We start from the raw sequence: 18693 nt of genomic DNA, 5'->3' as shown, positions 1-18693 counted from the left end.
ACACGCCTTCGACGGTGACCACGACCTCCCCAACCGCGACCTCAACTGCCGCTGCTGCCATCTCCCCTTCTGGCTCATCGGACGTCCCCCTGTTACTCTCTACGCTATAGAACGCTCGATATCATGAATTTGTCACTCTATACAGTCACCGCGTTCCTCATCATCGACACCGACGGGCACCGCGTGCTTGCGAAGTACTACCACCCCAAGGGACACCCAAATGGCGAATCGAAGAAGCTCACTACGTTGAAGGAGCAGAGGGCGTTTGAGAAGGGGCTATTCCAAAAAACGAAGAAGGCGGGAGGTGCGTCCATGACTGGTGTGCATCGTGTTCTCCGTCCTTGACCGCCCTTCTGACGCAAACCTATTACACGTGTGTCGATGTATGCGCATGTAGGTGATATCATTCTGTACGACTCGCACCTGGCGGTCTACAAGCATTCGCTTGACCTCATCTTCTACATCATCGGCGACCCGACGGAGAACGAGCTTATGCTGAACGCTGCGCTTGTCGCGTTCACTGACGCGGTGCATCTACTTCTACGCAACCAAGTCGAGAAGCGGGGAGTGCTTGAAAATCTGGACCTCGTCCTCCTCTGTCTAGACGAGACGATCGACGACGGGTAAGCCATACTATTCGTTTGGATGCTCGACCTGCCCTTTTGCTCGTATACGGCACCGCTAGCTCGCGCATCGAGATATTGACGCATAATTGCTGTGATAGGATCATTGTGGAAACTGACTCGACCACAATCGCGTCCCGAGTCAGCCGACCAAAGGCAGACACCACAGAGATAGTCATCAACGAGCAGACGATCCTGAGCGCATACCAGACAGTGAAGGAGAAGATGCAGCAGAGGATAGGGCAGCTGTAAGGCGGGTTGCGTTGTACATGTGCGTCTGTCCTCCCTCTCCTTCTGGCACTTCGCGCTCATCGCTTCGCTAGTATATTCTCGTCGGTATTTACTCTGGATGAACTTCTGAGCCCTGAGCTGCGCTGGCAATCAAGCCGCCACACTTGACAGGCTTATAGTTCAAGTATTCACGATGCGCCCAGACCTGAAGACGATACTTGCTCCGCGAACTTCGTGGAAGTATGCGACATCGTTCTGTCGCTAGTTGCGATTGTTATGGGCTGTGCGTGAGCGGATGCGTGAAGCGAATATAAGAGTTTGACATGGTATGTGCATATCCTTGTTTCAATAGCGGTCCCGGAGACGTCGCGGCACCATCAGAATAGCTACCTACATTACCAGGTCGGCGAAGCTCATGGTCGAACGCGCCGCCACACGTCGCATCATTCGCCACAAGGTCCGCAATTTGCCTGCAAGCTGGCCGCGGTCCACTCATTGTACACAGCAACCTGACAAACCCGAGCGAGAGTACAGAACTAGTCCAACTGGCTGGATCTCGTCTGCGACCCAGGCGTTTGCCAAGGCAGGTATGTTCTCGGGGGCATCACGCCTCTCTGGCAGACGTGTTGGATCCGACGTCGACGGCGTCTCGCCTCTCATCGACGCTCTGTACCTCAACGAACGTGCGAGTATGCTCACTTTCCCTGTATGACTCTGAGTAGGCATCATGTCTCCCAGAATACACCAGCGCGCTCCCAGAGGTCTTGTGAACGTTCATGCGAAATTTACGACTCTTCCCTCCTCCTCTCGACTTCTCTACTATCGTAGCTTCAGGAAGCCCCCACCTACGCCGCAATGTACGCCGGTAGTCCTGAATCAGCTAATCGGAACGTTTGCAATCGCTCGGCGTTACTACTGATAAGTACGAGAACCCATGTGGATCGTTCATTGATCTCGCAACACGGTCGACAGCTGATACGCCTTCCGCATCAGTTCACCGCTCTGACATCAATCCGACACTCCTGCCAACGCGTGCGGCACCAAAGCGGCACAAAATATATCTCTGGCGCCCCTGAAGGCAGCGCGGGCCACATATAAGTACACCGAGCTGCGACATCCCTACCCGACGCGTCTCCAGTCGCCCCGCCTCCACGCTCGTCTCCGCGATGCAGCTCACGTCGTTGCTTGCGCTCTCTCTTGCGGCGCTCGCGGTCCGGGCGTGCCCCGGTGAAGAACACGACCACGCGCATGCGCACCAACACGAACGGCGCGCTTATCCCCAGGCTCACCTTACCCCGCCTAGCAGGCCGCTCGTCTGGGGCGACGTGAACATCATTCACACCACCGACAGTCATGGCTGGCTCCTGGGACACCAGAAGACTTCTTTCCCTGAGCCAAACTATAGGTAAGTCGCCATGCGTCTCTGGTCGGGATGCAGAGGGCAGGCTGGTGACGTGGGATGGAACATAGTGGCGACCTGGGTGACTTCGCGTCTTTCGTGGCACACATGAAGCAGCTCGCGATTGTGAGTTTTCAACTCGTCATCTGTAATGTTTGTCCGGAAAACTAACCCGTGGCGTAGGAAAAGGATGTTGATCTCCTCTTGGTTGACTCGGGTGACTTGCATGACGGTGCGCATGCTCTCCATTCCTCTTGACGCGGTGAAACAGGGTATGGATACTGATATAAACATCAGGAACGGGGTTGTCGGACGGCTACCCTCCCGGTGGAGTCGATGGGCACGAGGTGAGTCGATTTCTCGGATGCTTTCATGGAAGCACCTCAACCGGGATGCAGTCAAACAAGTTCCTGTTCGAGCTGCCCTACGACATCATGGCTATCGGAAAGTGAGTAGTTCTCCATATGGAATGAACCAGTCCTCGTCTCATGATCGTCTAGCCACGAGCTGTACATCTACGCCAACACGTTAGACATGTACAAAACGTTTGCACCCAAGCTGAACGGCCGCTACCTCTCGTCTAATGTGAACATCACTGTGTTTGACAAGCATGGCAAGAACGTCAGCGTGCCGGTCGGCGGTATGTTGATTATACACGTTGCGTCTGGTCCTCCTGTGAAGTAGCTGATGTCATGCTAGAACGCTACGTAAAATTCAAAACTCGCAAGTTCGTTCTCCCGCAATCTATGTCCTTTCGTTGTGTTGAGCGTTTTTCGCAGGGGCCGCAAGGTCACCTCTCTCGGTGTCTTGTTCGATTTCACTGGCAACGACGTCAACACCACCGTGCAGAAGGTAGAGGACATGGTCAAGGAGCACTGGGTGAGCGTGTCTCGAGTAGCTCCAATGCCCGTAGCTGACTCTGGCGATCGCACTAAGTTCGCTGAAGCGATCAAAGAGGAACCCGACTTCTTCCTGCTAGCAGGGTATGTACATCTCAGATCCTCCGTCTATCACCTTTGATACTGATGATAAGTTTCAGGCACATGCCTGTGGCGAAGACAGACAACTGGCCCACGGTGTTCAACGCTATCCGTGCTGTTCATCCAACGACGCCGATCATGATTCTCGGAGGTAAGAGCTAAGTTGGATCAATCGGGATCGGCTATTGATGAACACGCGGCGCAGGCCACACTCACATCCGTGACTGCGGTAAGGCAGATATGGCTTAGTACTTGCGATTTGTGCTCACGCTAGCATTCAGTTCAGTATGACGGCCGCTCGATGGCTTTGGAAAGCGGTCGCTACATGGAGACAGTCGGTACGTGCTTCTATTGAGCCTTTCAAATTCTGTGCTGATAAACATATGTCCAGGCTGGATGAGTGAGCAATCCGAGTGCCACTGAATCGGACTTTCCTAAGTTCTAACGCGTATTCTCAGGTGCGAAGCTCGACCACAAGGGTTCAAAGAAGAACATCACTTTCACCCGTCGCTACCTCGACCCCAACCGTGTAACTTATGAGGTGTGTTCTCCTCCCCGCATCAACCAAAGCCGTCATCTGACTATATACCACTAGTATCACACTGGGAGAGGCAACTTTACCTTCGACACCCTCCAGGGCAAGTACATCACCAAGGGACTTAACAACCTTGCAGAAGAGTTCGACCTCAGCCTACTCTACGGCACCGCGCCTCAAGACTACACGATCAGCCAGTACGTCCGACCGACTGCCGTCGTACTGCACGATGGCTGACCACCTTCTGCAGGGTGCCATACCCATCTAACAACTCGCTTCTGTCGCTCTTCGCCGAGGCGATGAAGTACTCGCTCACCGCGAACAACACTCGCGCGAGCAAACCAAACGTCATGATCACGAACTCGGGCTCACAGCGCTTCGACCTCTACTCTGGTCCGTTCACAAAGAACGACCAGCTCACATCATCGCCCTTCACGGACTCGTTCCTCTACATCCCCGACGTCCCGGTCTCCGTCGCGAGCAAGGTCCTCCCCGCGCTGAACAACGCAGGAGCGAACGAGCGCCGTGCCATGATTGAAGAGTACGAGCGTGAGCGTTACGCGCGTGGCGACGTCGATATGCGCTACATGGCGTGGCTGGAGGAGATGGACCGCCGGAACCACGGAGCTGAGCGCCGCGCGGCAAACAACGCGACGCTTGGGTATGTCACCTCGGACGTGCGTGTCTCTTCCCCTATTGCTTGCTTGACACTGAACGCTCACTTGTGGTGGCACAGTCCTGCCCCGGCGTCGGTGACGATGTCATCCACTCGCCCCTGGTACGTCCCACCCTCCCAGTCCGCTCATATTATGTTTTGTTGACTCTATGCGTTCTCCAGCCATTCTTCTCCTCTCCCGACTTTATTGGCACTGATGCGCCGAGCGGTCTTGCTGACGACACGCCCATCGACCTCGTCTTTGTCGACTTCATCGAGTCGCAGTTGCTTGAGATCCTCAATGGGCTCCAGAGCGACAAGGTTTACACGACCGCGGATGTGCTGCAGTACACGAACGTTCTCGCCAGCGCGGTGCTCGGCATCTACGCCCAGCAGTACTGGAACTAGAACATCTAGTATTGAGTCTACCGTCGTCGTCGTCGTAGTTGGTATTTCTATGATAATTGGCTTCAGAGCTACAATGCTCGCCGTGACATGTCTAACACTTGAGGAAAAACAGAACTCCTTCAACGTATGAATGGACATGTCCGGGATTGAACCGGACCCCTCTCGCATGTGCGGTTGCTAAGCGAGCGTGATAACCAACTACACCACATGCCCATGTAGCGATCATGCTCAGTTAGAATTTCATACATGTCGCCCACGCACCTTGTTTGCTTACTCTAACTTCGGCTTCGACTCCGACTGAGCGTAAAGATGGGGATACTCCTACCCCACCGATATTGGAAGCATAACAGATGAAAAAGGCCGGGATTAGCACGGCTCAATTACTGGAGAACTACGTACATGCGGTAATAATACACGATCGAAACCACGACGAGAGATCTAACTCGAACAGAGATAACAGAGACTACTGATACACGATACCGATGAACAGAGACGAACGACAGCGAGAGCAGACGAAAACGATGCAGTGCGATGTGTATAGATAACTGGGTGCTGTGAACGCGGCGTAGGCCGCGGCGAGTAGGTTACACCGGAGCTGCAGGGTCCAGACGGAACACCGACTCCAGAAAAACAAAGCCAGATGATTGAGCCTTGACCGATGGCCAAGGTTAGGCAAGAAGGATGGGAATTAGGACGACCGCAGGCGTGCCCGTGATTGAATGAGTGAAAGTTGTACGACGTCCGCTGCTGCCCCCGCGTTTTAGCGCACCAGCGCGAGAGGAGGGCGGAGCAAAGCGAACGGCGCATCGAGTGGGAGGAGCACGCGCACAGCGACGAGAGGTAACGCAGGAGAATGGAGTGGAGGAAGGATTGTGTGTCCGTGTGGGGATGTGACGAGACCTGAGAGATGTCTATGATAGACCGGGAATGGAGGGGATTGAGTGGGGGCTTAGACGAGAGCGTCCAGATTGACCTGTATAGGGGTGGGACTCATCAGACTCATTGTCGTGCTATAAGGTAAGGGATACGCACCGCCTCCCTGGCAACCGTCTCTGCAATCGCGCCTACTGGTAGCGCTCTTGGAAAGGCCTCCGTCGGCGTCTTCAGCTGATTTGCAAGCCCCGGGATGCTGCCTTCGGGAACAAAAGATAGATCTTCCGATCGTCTCTCTGGCGTCGACGCTGTGGCAGACGACGCCTTTTCCTCCAGCTCTGCCGCTATCGCAGCGGTCGCGAAGCCGTCGACCTTCACCGCACCCTCACTAGTAGGCTCCACAGCATCGACCGTTGTACCAGTAGAACTGTTTGTAGCGGCGGAACGGGCGGCTGAGAGGGCGGAGATGAGGAAATCTATGACTTGCATCGACTCCTGCGAGAAGCCACCGGGCGGAATGGAGAGTGTCGTTGTGATGCTTGTGCTACTGGCATCGTCGGACTTGTCGCAGTCGCGTCAATGGAAGAAGGAAACAGAGAAAAAAGAGGCAACGCACTGTGTCCGTGTTCCCAGTAGGCAGAGCATACAAGCATCCCATCTGACGGCACCCACGTGCAGCGATCCGCTGTAGCCGAAAGTTAGCACAGATCCAAAGCCAGGAATCCAAAGACGTACCACAGACGGCGATGCTGCGCTGGGAATTGGTGCAGCATAGGACACGGGAAAGGCTGGGTACGACTATTCAGGCTTGCGTCATCCCTCGTGAGACTGTGTGAGTACGTACCGCCCACGAAAAGCGCAGAGATGGCGAAGGCGCGGGTAAGAATGAAAGTCGGGGCCATGGTGACTCGGAAAGCAAAGCGAGTATTCGAGGAGAGAACGAAGAGGAGGGGTTAGTGGTGGTAGGGGAAGAGTTGAAGGGTCAGGACACCCGGCAAAGGCGCGCTGCCCTTGAGCCACATCTTTGCGCCGAGTCTTATACTGTGTTGCAAGGACAACCAGCGGCCGATTCTGGCTGTTCAAAGGACTCGTCCGATTAGGAAGGAGCGACTAAATGGCTTCACGGCTATATTTGCGGTGAGAGCATCGGTTCGCCCGTCTTCGGGAAGCGCGGGTCCATATGCGGTAGTGAGTTTGTGACGGGTAAGCGCAGCGAGGGATTACAAGAGATGCCCGACTCGGCCGGGAAGGCAAGTTACGACATTGCTCGAGCGGCTGTGTTGCTGGATATGGGCGTTCTTGTTCTTGACCCCGACCTCGATGTGCAACCACCTGTCCGGGGAATTACGCTGCCTGCGCCGCCAGGATCAGGTTGATCACCGGAGCACGCACTGTAGACTGCAGATACACATGAAGCTTAGGCTCAACTGATATATCAGACACAAGGTCGTCGATGATGGTCGATTATTCACGACTGCGAGTCGGACGCTGCTCACTGCTGGCACTTACAGCCGCTACGTGGCAAACAGCGCCGTACGGGCCCAGGCATCAGACACGCCTGTCGCGAACGTCCACGACTCTCACTGTCAGAGAGAGCATCAGCCAGGGCATCAGTGAGAAATGAATGGATCAGAAAGCGACGCACTTCATGGGAGTCGGAAGAAGACCTTTGTGGTTTCCAAATTGGGTGGTTCGTTTGAACTACTCGTTCATAGCCGAGCGGCAACCTAATCGAGATCTATGCGTGATCTGGGATCATATTATAGACGCCCATAACTTTCCGTCCACCATGGCCACCTGGAAGTTGTCCCGCCTTCAGCATTATCCTCACTACTTGTGCTTATCTAGAAGATGGTGCGTGATTGGTAACAGAATTTTCGTGTTTGAAGAAACACTCAGAAGAGCTGGCCCATCAAACAAGGGCTCGCATACTACTGCTCAAGTTGGCCCCGGCGCCCTTTCAAGGTCACCGGTTTCCATTGGATTCCGAAAGTCGAAATGATTTCACTTTCAGAGCCCGGAGCACACCAAGTAAGGTTCTCGTTTCTCTTGCCTACTAGGTGAGCGCTCTTGCCTTTCTGGCCAGTATGCTTTGGGGATGTCCAGGGAAGGCTTGGGCCGGTAAGTCGGTGGAAACTTAGTGCACTTGCCCCGGATAGATGTCGCCTTCGCCTTTCGCCTGCCGTGTAGCAAACGCCTCAGTATCTGCGCCAGGTACCTGTCGGAGCTTCTGCCCTCCTGTTCTCCGTGATGGTTGACTACCGGTCGACAAGGGCATGTTCCTTCTCGCTCGCACCTTCGCTACCTTCGCACATCGTGCCAGAAGGTACGTGCCTGTTCTACACCGGCATACTTACGTGACACTGAAATCGTGTTCTACAGTTCGCCGGCCCTCGCTTATGCCGTGTCCCTCGCACATCTCTTCTCAGTCCACGAGCTGAGTCGTGCTGATGCCTGACGACAGGGCACCACGGGCAGCACGCTGGCTACAAGTCAAAAAGGACACGGAGGTGATATTCCAGCGAGACGATATTGAAGTTCGTAATTCCATCCAAAATAAGTCACTTCTCACAGTCTGATATTGTCGTTCAAGTTTTCCCTGTGCTCATCCATTCACGAAAGAGTGGTGGGTGAATGTTGCGAACATGTGTTGCCATGCACATCATCCCCGCACGAGTCTCTACATCTATTCCCTTGTATTCCGTCTGGTTTTGACCCTGCGTATTCTCATGCTAATTCGCTACCCTAGACGGCAGGGAACTGGCGACTCAAGCCATCTATGCCCGTTGGATGGGCAGCACGTCGTTGGTGAGATGCTTCGTCGTGATGAATTTGTTGTCGAGCCCTGACCACATAGTCATTTGTAGAGAATTCGGCGTTGTAGGCACCTTACGCGGTGACAAAATCAATATGGGCGCCGCCCTCTCTCCGACGCTATTCGCGCCCGTCCGATCCCGACATTCACGTTACTCTCACGCGCCCCCACAACGCTTAGCCACTACTGCGACGTTTGGCTGCATCCTACTACTTCCGACTACGCTTAACATGCAGACGCCAATCACCGCCCGCGGCTGTCCCTGGTTCAGCTACACAAGGGCCATCGCGTCCTGGTAGGACGCCTTCATTTCCCTGTGTGCTCCCTATCGAAGTGGCTTAGGGTCGGGTTCAGCCAGCGTCGCGGCCGTGTTTGAGAGATGCGCCGAGAAGTTACGATGCTCCCCTCTAGGTATGTCGCCGCCATCCGATATCGTATGCTGAAGTGTCACTCACCGCTTATGTCTCCTAGGAGAGGTATAAAACAACGCCTGGTGGTAGTAGTCCGACATTCGTTCTCACCCAGTCTCTCCCTTCGTTTGCTTGCCAGTACACACACACTTCAGTCGCTCCTTCTGACCTCGTCCATTGAACCATGGTGTCCTTCATTCTCACCCGCGCGTTCATCATCTCGGCTGCCCTCATCGGGGGTGCGTATGCGTATCGGAATCTATGCAAAGCTCCCAGCTGACGGTTGCCCCCAGCTTTCGTGACAGTACAAGCTGCCCCAGCTCCGTTGGTCCCAGCCATGAGCATAGTGCGTTTCCCCTTTAGGATATCCTCTGTCTAAGGAGAGGCACTAATATTGTGAACCAAAGTCGCTGGAGGACAGGGGATGCCGCCAGATGAGCTGCTTGGTAGAGACAGCCCCCAGTGATGGCAGCCTCAAGGTAAGAATTGACCGGCTCATCTACCCGTCTGAATACTTATTCGATGAGCACAGAGCACTTCTACTATTGCAGAAGCGACACACGCTCCCGCGTCCACTATTGTTGAAGCTACTTCTGGCGCTGATATCCCTTCCACCACGGATACAGTAAGCCATGTTCTCTCCAGCCTCAGGCTTGCGGCAGAGCTGACATAGAGCACCACCTACAGGGCGTCTTACCCCCTTCAGCGACGGCAAATGCAGCTCTATTGCCCCGGTCATGGTAGAACCCCACGACGGGCACCGTCCCACGGAATTGGGAAGCACAGGGCTCCGACTCCAGCATCTAAATGATAGTATACACATCATTTCGAATTAATAGTTACCGTGGTTGATTGCGCTTCTATGCGATTTTCGCTAATAGAACTTCCTCATATTACTACTACATAGTACACCAATGAGGAGCCCTTGTCTTCGCCAAATTGCCACATGCAAGGTTATTGAAAATTGGGCCACTACATTATGGATTCGGCCACTCACCTATCCAGCTCATCCTGTATATAACCCTCATGGATCGGACTTGAGTGGTTCAAACGTACTAGGTCTAGAACGGTTAGCCTTCAAGCTTCAAGCTTCAAGGTGGGTCGGGAATTGCCGTATGCGGCAGAGCGCGCCTTCCGACTCGGAACTCCCGAGTCAACCTAGCGCCCTCTCGCGCCCTCTCGGCCGCCATCATGAACTCGCATTGCTACTCAGCTTGTCCGCACTGTATCTTGCTGTCTCGGTCACATATCACTCGCAGCATGATGTTGCACAAAGTGTACAACGTTCAATTATTCTCAAGCTGCCATCGGGATGACAAAGTTCGAGCACGCCGACTTCCTTGTCTTCAAGTCCGGAGGGCAGGCAGGTCGATTGTGCGATAGGTCAATGTGGATATTGGTATCTGGAAGGTAAGCACACGTTGAGGCCCTTTCTGGACCGCCAAGAAGAGGGAGAGCCCGTGCTTGACGGAGTCGCTCTACAAGACTGTTCTGATTACAACGGGCAAATCTGGCGTGCCAGTGGGCTGTCGGATGGCAGTTCGATGTGTATTACAATACCGCAAAGCATGGCCACTTGATAGAAGGGGTCCGTGTGAGTTGTCGTTAATTCTGATGCCCCAAGGCTATGTCCGCACTGCGCAGCTGCCATCTGCCGCGTTGTCCATTGGCAGACGTCTAGTCGAGCGCAGAAGAAGGCTTCATGAGCGCGTACTTCTGTGGTCATTCTCATTAGCAGTACCATAGCCTGCGCGGATACGGGGCCCACGTGCTGACTATACGTCGCCTCTGCTACATCGGCCTGGTGGCAGATGCGCACAAAAGGAAACGTCTTCAAGAACGTCTGTGCTGAGTGCAAAGGTTACCTTCAGAAATCGGGGCAAATGCTCGTGATGCAAGGGTGGATTCTGTTCTGAATCTCATACGGATACCCGCCTTCACTGTTGTATAGCATTCAAGTCCGCATAGCTAGGTGACATCGGCGGCATTAGCAATTTTACCGAATGATTGCTAGACGTCCCTTGCATTGCCTCGTACACAACGTGTCGTCTACCTTGACGTGGGCACCGATGCCACATCGTCAAGTGCCTCCTCTGCATGGATTCTTATAAGCGATACGTCTTCCGCGTTGCTCTGACTCTCCCAACTGGTCCCCTCTCTGCGAGGGCATACCGCCTCATAAGGTACGTCACAGCATCTGGCATGATGCATCCTTTCCTGGGCTTGTCGCAGCACGAACTAACGTAGTACACAGTGTCGTTCGCAGATGTGGCTGCTGAGTACCAGTCGCGCCGAACTGCGATTCTTCGCCGCCACCGCTGCTGTCACCGGGGGCTACGCTATTCTATCTCACACTTGGAGTAGTCACGAAGATTCGTTCCAAGATATACGTCTCATCGAGGAACGTTGCAAGCTCACCTCCGAAAATCCTCGAGACCTCGTCTCTCCGAAGATACGCCATTGCTGTCTCGTCGCAGAGAGCCACGGGTATTCGTGGCTATGGATAGACTCGTGCTGCATCGACAAGACGAGCAGCAGCGAGCTCACTGAGGCTCTCAACTCGATGTTCCGGTGGTACTCTCAGGCCGAAGTTTGCTATGCCCTCCTCGAGGACGTGTCGAGCGCGTGCGTCCTGGACGCCCCAGACTCCGACTTCCGCAGGAGCCGGTACCACACTCGTGGCTGGACCCTGCAGGAGCTGATTGCGCCACAGCTTGTCATATTCTTCTCGCGAGAATGGCAACAGCTCGGGGTCAAATCCGAGCTTGGCGGTCTTCTGGAGGAGGTAACGGGGGTCTCAAGGAAGGTCCTTACTGGAGAGTCCCACTTCAGCAAGTACAGCCTTGCCGTGCGGATGTCGTGGGCATCGGGACGCAGCACGACGCGTCTGGAGGACGAGGCGTACTGCCTCATGGGACTGTTCGGCGTGAACATGCCGGCGCTATATGGGGAGGGGCGACAGGCCTTCCAGCGTCTCCAGTGCGAGATCGTGAAGCAGTCTGTCGACACCAGTCTCTTCGCCTGGGGAAAGACGGTCTCACAGGTCGACCTGCGCAACTATACTTCCCATCACACGAACCGTGCTGCGAACTGTCTCAACGACGTTCAATATCTGTTCGCACCCTCCCCGAGCTCCTTCCAAGCGGGCTGCGCGTACTACACCCCAAGGCTGAAGAAGCCTCTCCAGCCGTATCTAGCATGGCAGTGGAAGAAGGCAGCCAAGGTAAAATTATCTCGCTTATCTGCTTCGGATCCTATTGATTTGGTGATACCTCCAGCGCAATCGCAATCGACACGCACAAAATGTCGAGCATCCGTTTGGATATCCTGCACTCCCGCGGTTCACTATCACCAATTACGGAGTCAAGTGCCATTTCCCGATCATCGAGGCCGACGGTTTCGTTGTTGCCGTACTGCTATGCGAGAAGGGCGGCGAGCATCTCGGGTTACTTCTCCATAAGTCCCGCAACCCGTTTCAAGATCCCTCCAGACCGCTCTACTTCGTCAGCGACTCGCTCCAGCGCAAGGACGGGACACGGGAGCGCGTGCGTATGATATCGCTAGGCAAGGATATGGAGAACCTCCAACTCAACGGCCAGATCGTCGCCGCAGAGTGGCGGACCATCTACATCGCTCAAAGCCCCGGTAACACCCTCGCTTCCTCACCAGCACCCTCCTCCGTTCCAACGATCATGGTTGACCGGGGCCGCGCAACCACGACCATGGCCTTCCACATTCCCCAGTGGCTCCTGGCCAGGTTCTCCGCCCTCGGGTTCCACTCTACCTACTCGCGTTCTGACGACTCGAGTTCGACGACTCGAGTCCGATTCCACAACTGGGAACGCGGGGAGCACATCTACGTTGACATGGGGACGTGCAATGGGCAGCAACCAGGCCCTGCGTCTTGCTGGGCCAGAGTCGTCACCCCGCATGCAGATGGTCGTAGTAACGTCCCGCAGGCCGACGTGCATCAGTGTGGCGAACACCATATCGATGCTTGGTCTCCCGGACGGTCGAGGCTCTTCGGGGACAGTGAAAGAGCGGTACGCATATCGTTCGCTCCCTCAAAGTTGGACCCCGCAGGAACTTTGCTCGTCCACCTCGAGCTTCTCGGCACAGTCTTTGTGGAGATGCTCGCCCGGGCGAAGATCACCATCCCGCCAGCCTGCGAACTGCGAGGGCCGCTCGCGCCCCCACCGGCTATGGAGTCATCAACTCTTCTCAATACTCCCACGATGTCTCCGCTTGAGGCTCCATCGAAATCGCACGTTGAGAGCAACCATGCGGTCGAATGCCCGACAGGGGTGGTCCTGCAGGACGCCGACTCAGATGGAGCTCCAGAATCTGTATGTACCACGCGCCGCCGGCGGACCCCAGGACTCGCGCTGAGCATTCAGGATATGCTATGTTAGATTGGGTCTTTGAGGGGACAATCACAGACGACGTAGCATCGGTATATGAGGATATCGTCCTTTGAAAGTCGTATTAGGTGAGTCATCGTGAGGACCTGACTTGAGTGCATCCAGCCTGCAAGCTGTAAACTCTCACAGCCATATCGTGGAAGGGGAGCTGAATGACGCGAAACTTGGAAGCGGTTCAACGCATCCGAGTCCAGGTCTGCCGTACTTGTATGTCATTGGACGTTCCCACCCTCACTGATACGCCAACGTCAATGTCGCACTGCATGTACCCACAGGCGCCTGGGTCCTTGATCTTCCTCCATTGTCCTTGTCTTGCACATACAGGAGTACTAGGTGAGTATCAGTCGATCCTCGACGTCTAATTGGTACTGAATGGTACTGAATGGTACTACTCCAAGGCCCGCCATGTGGCTGCTCAGTACCGCTCGGGCTGAATTGCACTACTTCCCCTCTCCCGAGTCCGTGAAGGACGGCTACGCGATCCTCTCCCATGTCTGGGGTCCGGAAGAGCAGTCCTTCAAGGCCATACAGAAGCTACGCAAACGGTGCGGCGCGACCGGAGAGAACCCACGCAGTCTCGCCTGCGCCAAAATCAGGCAGTGCTGCGAGCTCGCCGAGCGTCATGGATTCAAATGGCTGTGGATGGACACATGCTGTATCGACAAGTCCAGCAGTGCGGAGCTCTCCGAGGCCGTCAACTCGATGTTCCGCTACTACTCCCTCGCACAGATCTGCTATGCTTACCTAGAAGACGTTCCTTCCAGCTCGGATTCGGAACTAGGCTCCGAGTCGGAGGTGCAAAGTGCACGTTCATACGGTCTCCGGTGGACAAGATGGAACAAGCGCGGCTGGACGCTACAAGAGCTTGTAGCCCCTCGGATCGTCATCTTCCTATCCAGGACTTGGGAGATGCTCGGCTCGAAGGCCGACTTCGCAGGAATATTGGAGAACGCCACCGGGATACCCGCGCGCTTGCTGCGTCTTGAGGCTTCTCTCGGAGACTTCAGCGTCGCTCAGCGCATGTCATGGGCGGCCCATCGGGAAACCACACGGGTGGAGGACGAAGCCTACTGCCTGCTTGGCATCTTCGACATCAACATGCCCACTCTTTACGGAGAGGGCCGTAGGGCGTTCCAGCGTCTGCAAGAGGAGATCATGAAGCAAAGCCATGACACTACATTGTTCGCATGGGGCGATCCACTCCCAACCCTCGTTATTGACCTTGCCTTGCAAAAGACTGCAAGTCTTCTTCTGACCGAACCCACATCCGCATCTCATCTCTTCGCTCAATCTCCATTCGCATTCAAGGGATGTGAACGTGTTAGTTGTCGTTCTTTACGCCGTGATCCATGGACGGATGAAGAGTGGAACCTCCCGGTAGGTTCTCCAGCTTGCCAACCGTGACCGTGTACTCACTCAGTTCCCCTTCGCAGCTCGGAGGATCGCAATCATATCCGGACACTGGCTCGGTCACACTATCCATCACTCCTCACGGAGTGCGAGCCCACATCCCAGTGGTTGACTGTGGATTGTGGTCTTTGGCAGACCTTGGATGGCACATCGGACAGAACCGCTTGTTCCTGCTTCTCACGTACAATTTCAATAGCTCAGACGCACTCCGTCCCTCATTCTGCATTGGCTTTCCCGATGGGCCGACGCTGCGAGCGCGTCTTGTTGCAGTGACGCCTGCAGACGGGGACAGCCTCCTGGGCAATGCCTTGGGTTACACTTCATGGACCTGGAAAGAAGTGAATCTCCTCCAGAGCCCCCCTGCACACAGCTATACCCAGACTTCAGTCACGGGAAGTGTGCCGATCCCGCCGATGCTCTTCAACCAAATCATGAACCCGCCCTTCCGCTTTCCCGAGTCTAACATCAGGTCCCTACTCAACAACCTCGACCGTTATTGGACCTTCGGACAGTACCGCTTGTCATCGGTGATAGCATTAGAAGGTTCCCGACCGGCTGTGTTCACATTCACGGATCCTATGCGGGTGGCGCCCCTTGTTATTCGGGTCGGCGTGTGCAAGAGTCATCCTCCAATGAGCCCGTCTTCTCCGGGACGTCACGAATACGGCGCGCTGTGGGCAACCGCTCACTGGGCGAGCATGTGGGAGACCCCGGATCCTTCGTCCGGCGACCGAGAGGATCATGCTTGTCCTGCCGACCACGTTCGGACGTGGCCAGGCCTCAGCAGAACATTCGACCCGCACTGTCCTATCACCTTGTCTTTCGCACCTTGTCCGCTGAACCCTAGGTCGACCCTCGTCCTGCATGCCAGTTGTCCTCTCGAAGATCAGCCACGTCTCTGTGGTTCCCGCAGCTGAAAAGGCCCGGGCTGTCTCTAGCCCTCACGATACTCCTACCCACCCAACGGATCTAGCGACCTCGAGCGCGAGACTCCGTACTCTACTTCTCCGTAGCGGCAAGGACCAGTACGCCCCCGCACTGCCCTCTTCGAGTTTGGCAACATCCTGGAGCTCCCATTGAACATACTTGGATTGGAGGTCACTATGGGTAACATCGACCTAGCCGTGGTCGTTGAGGCGTGGTCGCAGTGCGTGAGTGCGCTCGAAATTCTGGAGTATCCATCTAGTCGGACACTGTAACAACAGAGGCGTACGAGATCTAGATTGAGGTCGATTTGCGTACTTGAATAGATAGATAGATACACTCGAATTTTGCCCCCCCCCCCAAGCCTCCCTCCTGCGGGAAGACAACACCGTAGCGCAAGAGCCATACGTCTAACCCTGGCGTTTTGCGATTTGAATGACAGCATCCCACGGCCATCCTACGACGCCCAGGGTAGATTTCTGCGCATCCTAGCTCGAACCCTCAGAGTCATAGAATAGACGAAGAAGAGGGATCGGACACACCGGAGGTGTCTCGGAGCCACCGACTCCAGACCTGTCTTGACTGCTGCCGTCTGTCTGAGGTGTTGACTGCAGTTCCAGCTCGAGGTCCTGAGGACCCGATCTGTCGGCTGTCTCTCGAAGACTCTTGCGCGAGTTCAACCTGCAGAGAATTAATACATTCGGAGTTGATGGCGAGTAGGAAGTGTATCATGAGCTACGCACACTGCGAGAACTGAGTTCGTGTACACTGAATTGCAGTGAGCGACGGGCTGAGAACGTGAAGATGAAGGGTGGGACTCACGTCTGACACCGATGAATTCGATGGAGATCCAGATCATGGTGTTCGGCTGGACGAGAGCCTGTTCATTACGTCGGTTAGTCGTTGGATCCAATGGTTACTGCTCTAGAGGGTCACTCACGAAGATCAAGGCCATCCCGTTGACAAGCCTAGAACGCCACACCAATCGATTGAGCGGATGTCAGCAATAAGGAAGAAGGATCCTACCCCGTAAGCAACCCTACGATAGATCAGCATCCCGCTCTCGTCAGGAAACGCAGCTCACGCACCAGTGTTGATCGTATACACCATCAAAGCGTTCAGCATCATTTTGGTTCTATAGGGTGGAAGTGGGTCGGACTCGGAGTCGACGAGCCTGAGGCAGCTCGTGGATTCGATGGCGAGCACTCACTTCTTGTAAGCAGTCTGCTGATGCCTGGTCCTCAGGATGACGATCAGGGACCCAGCAGTCAGGCAGTCAGACATGATTGCGCAGCCGCATGCTGCGGAGTCCATCCACTATCGAAGGATCAACGGGGTTATGGTGAGCCTGTGAGAGCGTGCTTGGGCTTACGTAGAAGCGCTGGTATTCGGCGAAGGTCTCGTACTTGAACCTGAAGGAGAATATTAGTGGACCCTGACCATCTTGAACCGAGACAATGCTGAACTGTTTGACTCACGCTACCATCGTTCCTGCTGCATAACATGCCCAATATAGGATTAGCACTAAAGGCTACGAGATCCGGATGTCTGCTCGACACTCACCGATCGCGAATCCTGACCGCCAAAGTCTCAGGTGTGAGACAACCATTCGCATACGAGTTCTCGAGACGCACCAAACATGGTCCAGGTGAGAAGTATCTTCGTGACATAGCTCAGTAAGCATACAGTGCCGTACCATGTCCAGGTGGAACTTACCGAGCATGCTACGAGGATCCGATATCTTCTGCCGACTGTCTCTCTACATTCTTTGCTGACTATTTCCTTGGTCATGAAGAGGTTCAAAGGACAACAGATAGTAGCACGCACACAGGTATACACGGCGGGCGAAGAATCTGAGGCGAGTCAATGGGGGTTACGATGCGAATAATTAACGGGGATCGCTCACGCCTGGCATACTAGAACTGTCATGCCCTGGAAGCTGTCAGGAACTTGTGCGATAGCGACACCTGGATTTTAGTTGCTTACGGCCATCACGGGCTGAATCTATCGCGATTAGAGTGTAAGCAGTGCACGCTGGGAGTGGCAGGGAGATACGCATCATACCTTGAGCGACCTGCCAGAACCTTGGCACGTCAGACATACGCTTCGAACACCAAGAACGTCCACGAACCATATTCCTCGCAGGAGCACGAGCGGCTGGAAGTAGTTTGAAACCAAATACGTGTAGCTACCAAAAACACAGTTAGCAGTGACTACCTCGGACAACCGAAATGCGCGTTGACGTACCATGTATGCAGATTCACGGCGGTGCCGAGGGTGTCCATTGTACTATAACTGATCGGTTCTCCATCATCGCGTTTAGGTACTCTTGGACTCACAGTGCAGCGATGACCTGCTCACGGGAGGGGTATGAGTGCATCGTGCCCGTTTTCCTCGACCAGGATAACTCACGAAGGCCTGATTAATCACTGACTCTTTGGGATCGCCGTTGTAGACGCGAGCATATCGGTATGCTTGATTCACCAGAATCCCGTAAGAGCTAAGAATAGGAAATAAAGAGTCATTAGCCAACATCCTCAACAGCGCTGAGAAAGTACTCACACAAGCCCAGCAAAGGCACCCAGCAGGTATGCGCCGTAGCTACTGTCCAAGCTGGGAAGGCCGAGCGACTTCGCGCGCAAGCTCGCGCTCTGCGACAGCACGGGGTCTGGGAATACAAGCATGGTACACGGGGTCGCGCCGGAAGCATAATACGAGTCTTATAGACCATGGTCTCAGCTGGGGAAGCGGTGCGGTCATATGCATGGAATGAAAGCGAGATTGCCTTTCGGCGAAGAGGGACACACGGGAGGGTTGAAACTGCTCCCTATCACCGAGCGTATGCGTCTAAACCACAATTAACCCACGATAAAAGATGGAATGAGAGCCGCGACTCACCGGGGAAGCACTGGAAACATTCGTGAGCGGGGAACACGTCAACTGACCGCAGGATCTCTGAGAGCCGACACTTGGAGTAATGTTGATCGGTGGCACATCATGGTGCAAGTC

General features: G+C 54.7%; 8 protein-coding genes and 1 non-coding gene across 9 annotated transcripts; 5 read left to right on the top strand and 4 right to left on the bottom strand.

The window, feature by feature from the left end:
• Nucleotides 1-3: 3 nt before the first annotated feature.
• Nucleotides 4-1152, top strand: L226DRAFT_492981 (coatomer protein). Its single transcript, XM_067677414.1, has 4 exons — nt 4-319; nt 398-623; nt 725-894; nt 947-1152. Exons 1-3 carry the CDS (start codon nt 124-126, stop codon nt 873-875), a joined length of 573 nt encoding a protein of 190 aa, XP_067531027.1. The 5' UTR covers nt 4-123; the 3' UTR covers nt 876-894; nt 947-1152.
• Nucleotides 1153-1928: 776 nt separating this feature from the next.
• L226DRAFT_492978 (uncharacterized protein) lies at nt 1929-5019 on the top strand. Its single transcript, XM_067677413.1, has 18 exons — nt 1929-2259; nt 2325-2379; nt 2437-2485; nt 2551-2600; nt 2652-2701; nt 2754-2893; nt 2953-2980; nt 3033-3132; nt 3190-3236; nt 3293-3384; nt 3439-3462; nt 3515-3571; nt 3625-3633; nt 3692-3774; nt 3829-3965; nt 4019-4445; nt 4505-4546; nt 4607-5019. The coding sequence occupies exons 1-18, from the start codon at nt 2021-2023 to the stop codon at nt 4829-4831; spliced, it is 1854 nt and encodes a 617-aa protein (XP_067531026.1). The 5' UTR covers nt 1929-2020; the 3' UTR covers nt 4832-5019.
• L226DRAFT_t237 lies at nt 4963-5044 on the bottom strand. The gene has a single exon. It is a non-coding gene; the product is annotated as a tRNA-Ala (tRNA).
• Nucleotides 5045-5114: 70 nt separating this feature from the next.
• Nucleotides 5115-5842, bottom strand: L226DRAFT_228751 (uncharacterized protein). Its single transcript, XM_067673064.1, has one exon. It carries the CDS (start codon nt 5636-5638, stop codon nt 5270-5272), a length of 369 nt encoding a protein of 122 aa, XP_067531025.1. The 5' UTR covers nt 5639-5842; the 3' UTR covers nt 5115-5269.
• Nucleotides 5781-6606, bottom strand: L226DRAFT_525944 (uncharacterized protein; the record flags this gene model as incomplete). The annotated part of the gene is made up of 5 exons (XM_067679013.1): nt 5781-5804; nt 5864-6265; nt 6321-6389; nt 6440-6492; nt 6549-6606. The coding sequence occupies 5 exons, from the start codon at nt 6604-6606 to the stop codon at nt 5781-5783; spliced, it is 606 nt and encodes a 201-aa protein (XP_067531024.1).
• Nucleotides 6607-9113: 2507 nt separating this feature from the next.
• Nucleotides 9114-9736, top strand: L226DRAFT_525943 (uncharacterized protein; the record flags this gene model as incomplete). Its single annotated transcript, XM_067679012.1, has 5 exons — nt 9114-9168; nt 9223-9275; nt 9337-9408; nt 9462-9554; nt 9674-9736. The coding sequence occupies 5 exons, from the start codon at nt 9114-9116 to the stop codon at nt 9734-9736; spliced, it is 336 nt and encodes a 111-aa protein (XP_067531023.1).
• A 1164-nt stretch (nt 9737-10900) lies between these two features.
• L226DRAFT_228684 (HET-domain-containing protein) lies at nt 10901-13534 on the top strand. Its single transcript, XM_067673063.1, has 4 exons — nt 10901-11112; nt 11184-12152; nt 12208-13275; nt 13342-13534. Exons 2-4 carry the CDS (start codon nt 11196-11198, stop codon nt 13375-13377), a joined length of 2061 nt encoding a protein of 686 aa, XP_067531022.1. The 5' UTR covers nt 10901-11112; nt 11184-11195; the 3' UTR covers nt 13378-13534.
• On the top strand, nt 13439-16129 carry L226DRAFT_616165 (HET-domain-containing protein). Its single transcript, XM_067686872.1, has 3 exons — nt 13439-13683; nt 13749-14727; nt 14784-16129. Exons 2-3 carry the CDS (start codon nt 13756-13758, stop codon nt 15675-15677), a joined length of 1866 nt encoding a protein of 621 aa, XP_067531021.1. The 5' UTR covers nt 13439-13683; nt 13749-13755; the 3' UTR covers nt 15678-16129.
• L226DRAFT_574770 (uncharacterized protein) lies at nt 16095-18368 on the bottom strand (the record flags this gene model as incomplete). Its single annotated transcript, XM_067685099.1, has 17 exons — nt 16095-16172; nt 16227-16365; nt 16428-16452; nt 16507-16564; nt 16625-16652; nt 16711-16723; nt 16773-16819; nt 16895-17001; nt 17057-17096; nt 17591-17616; nt 17671-17688; nt 17749-17758; nt 17816-17872; nt 17932-17973; nt 18024-18037; nt 18097-18184; nt 18247-18368. 17 exons carry the CDS (start codon nt 18366-18368, stop codon nt 16095-16097), a joined length of 912 nt encoding a protein of 303 aa, XP_067531020.1.
• Between the last annotated feature and the right edge of the window lie 325 nt (nt 18369-18693).

This window comes from Lentinus tigrinus, assembly GCF_003813185.1.
Source record: "Lentinus tigrinus ALCF2SS1-7 unplaced genomic scaffold L226scaffold_37, whole genome shotgun sequence".
NCBI lineage: Eukaryota > Fungi > Basidiomycota > Agaricomycetes > Polyporales > Polyporaceae > Lentinus > Lentinus tigrinus.
Note: the sequence above shows the minus strand (reverse complement) of the source record. Positions and strands in the feature narration are given on the sequence as shown.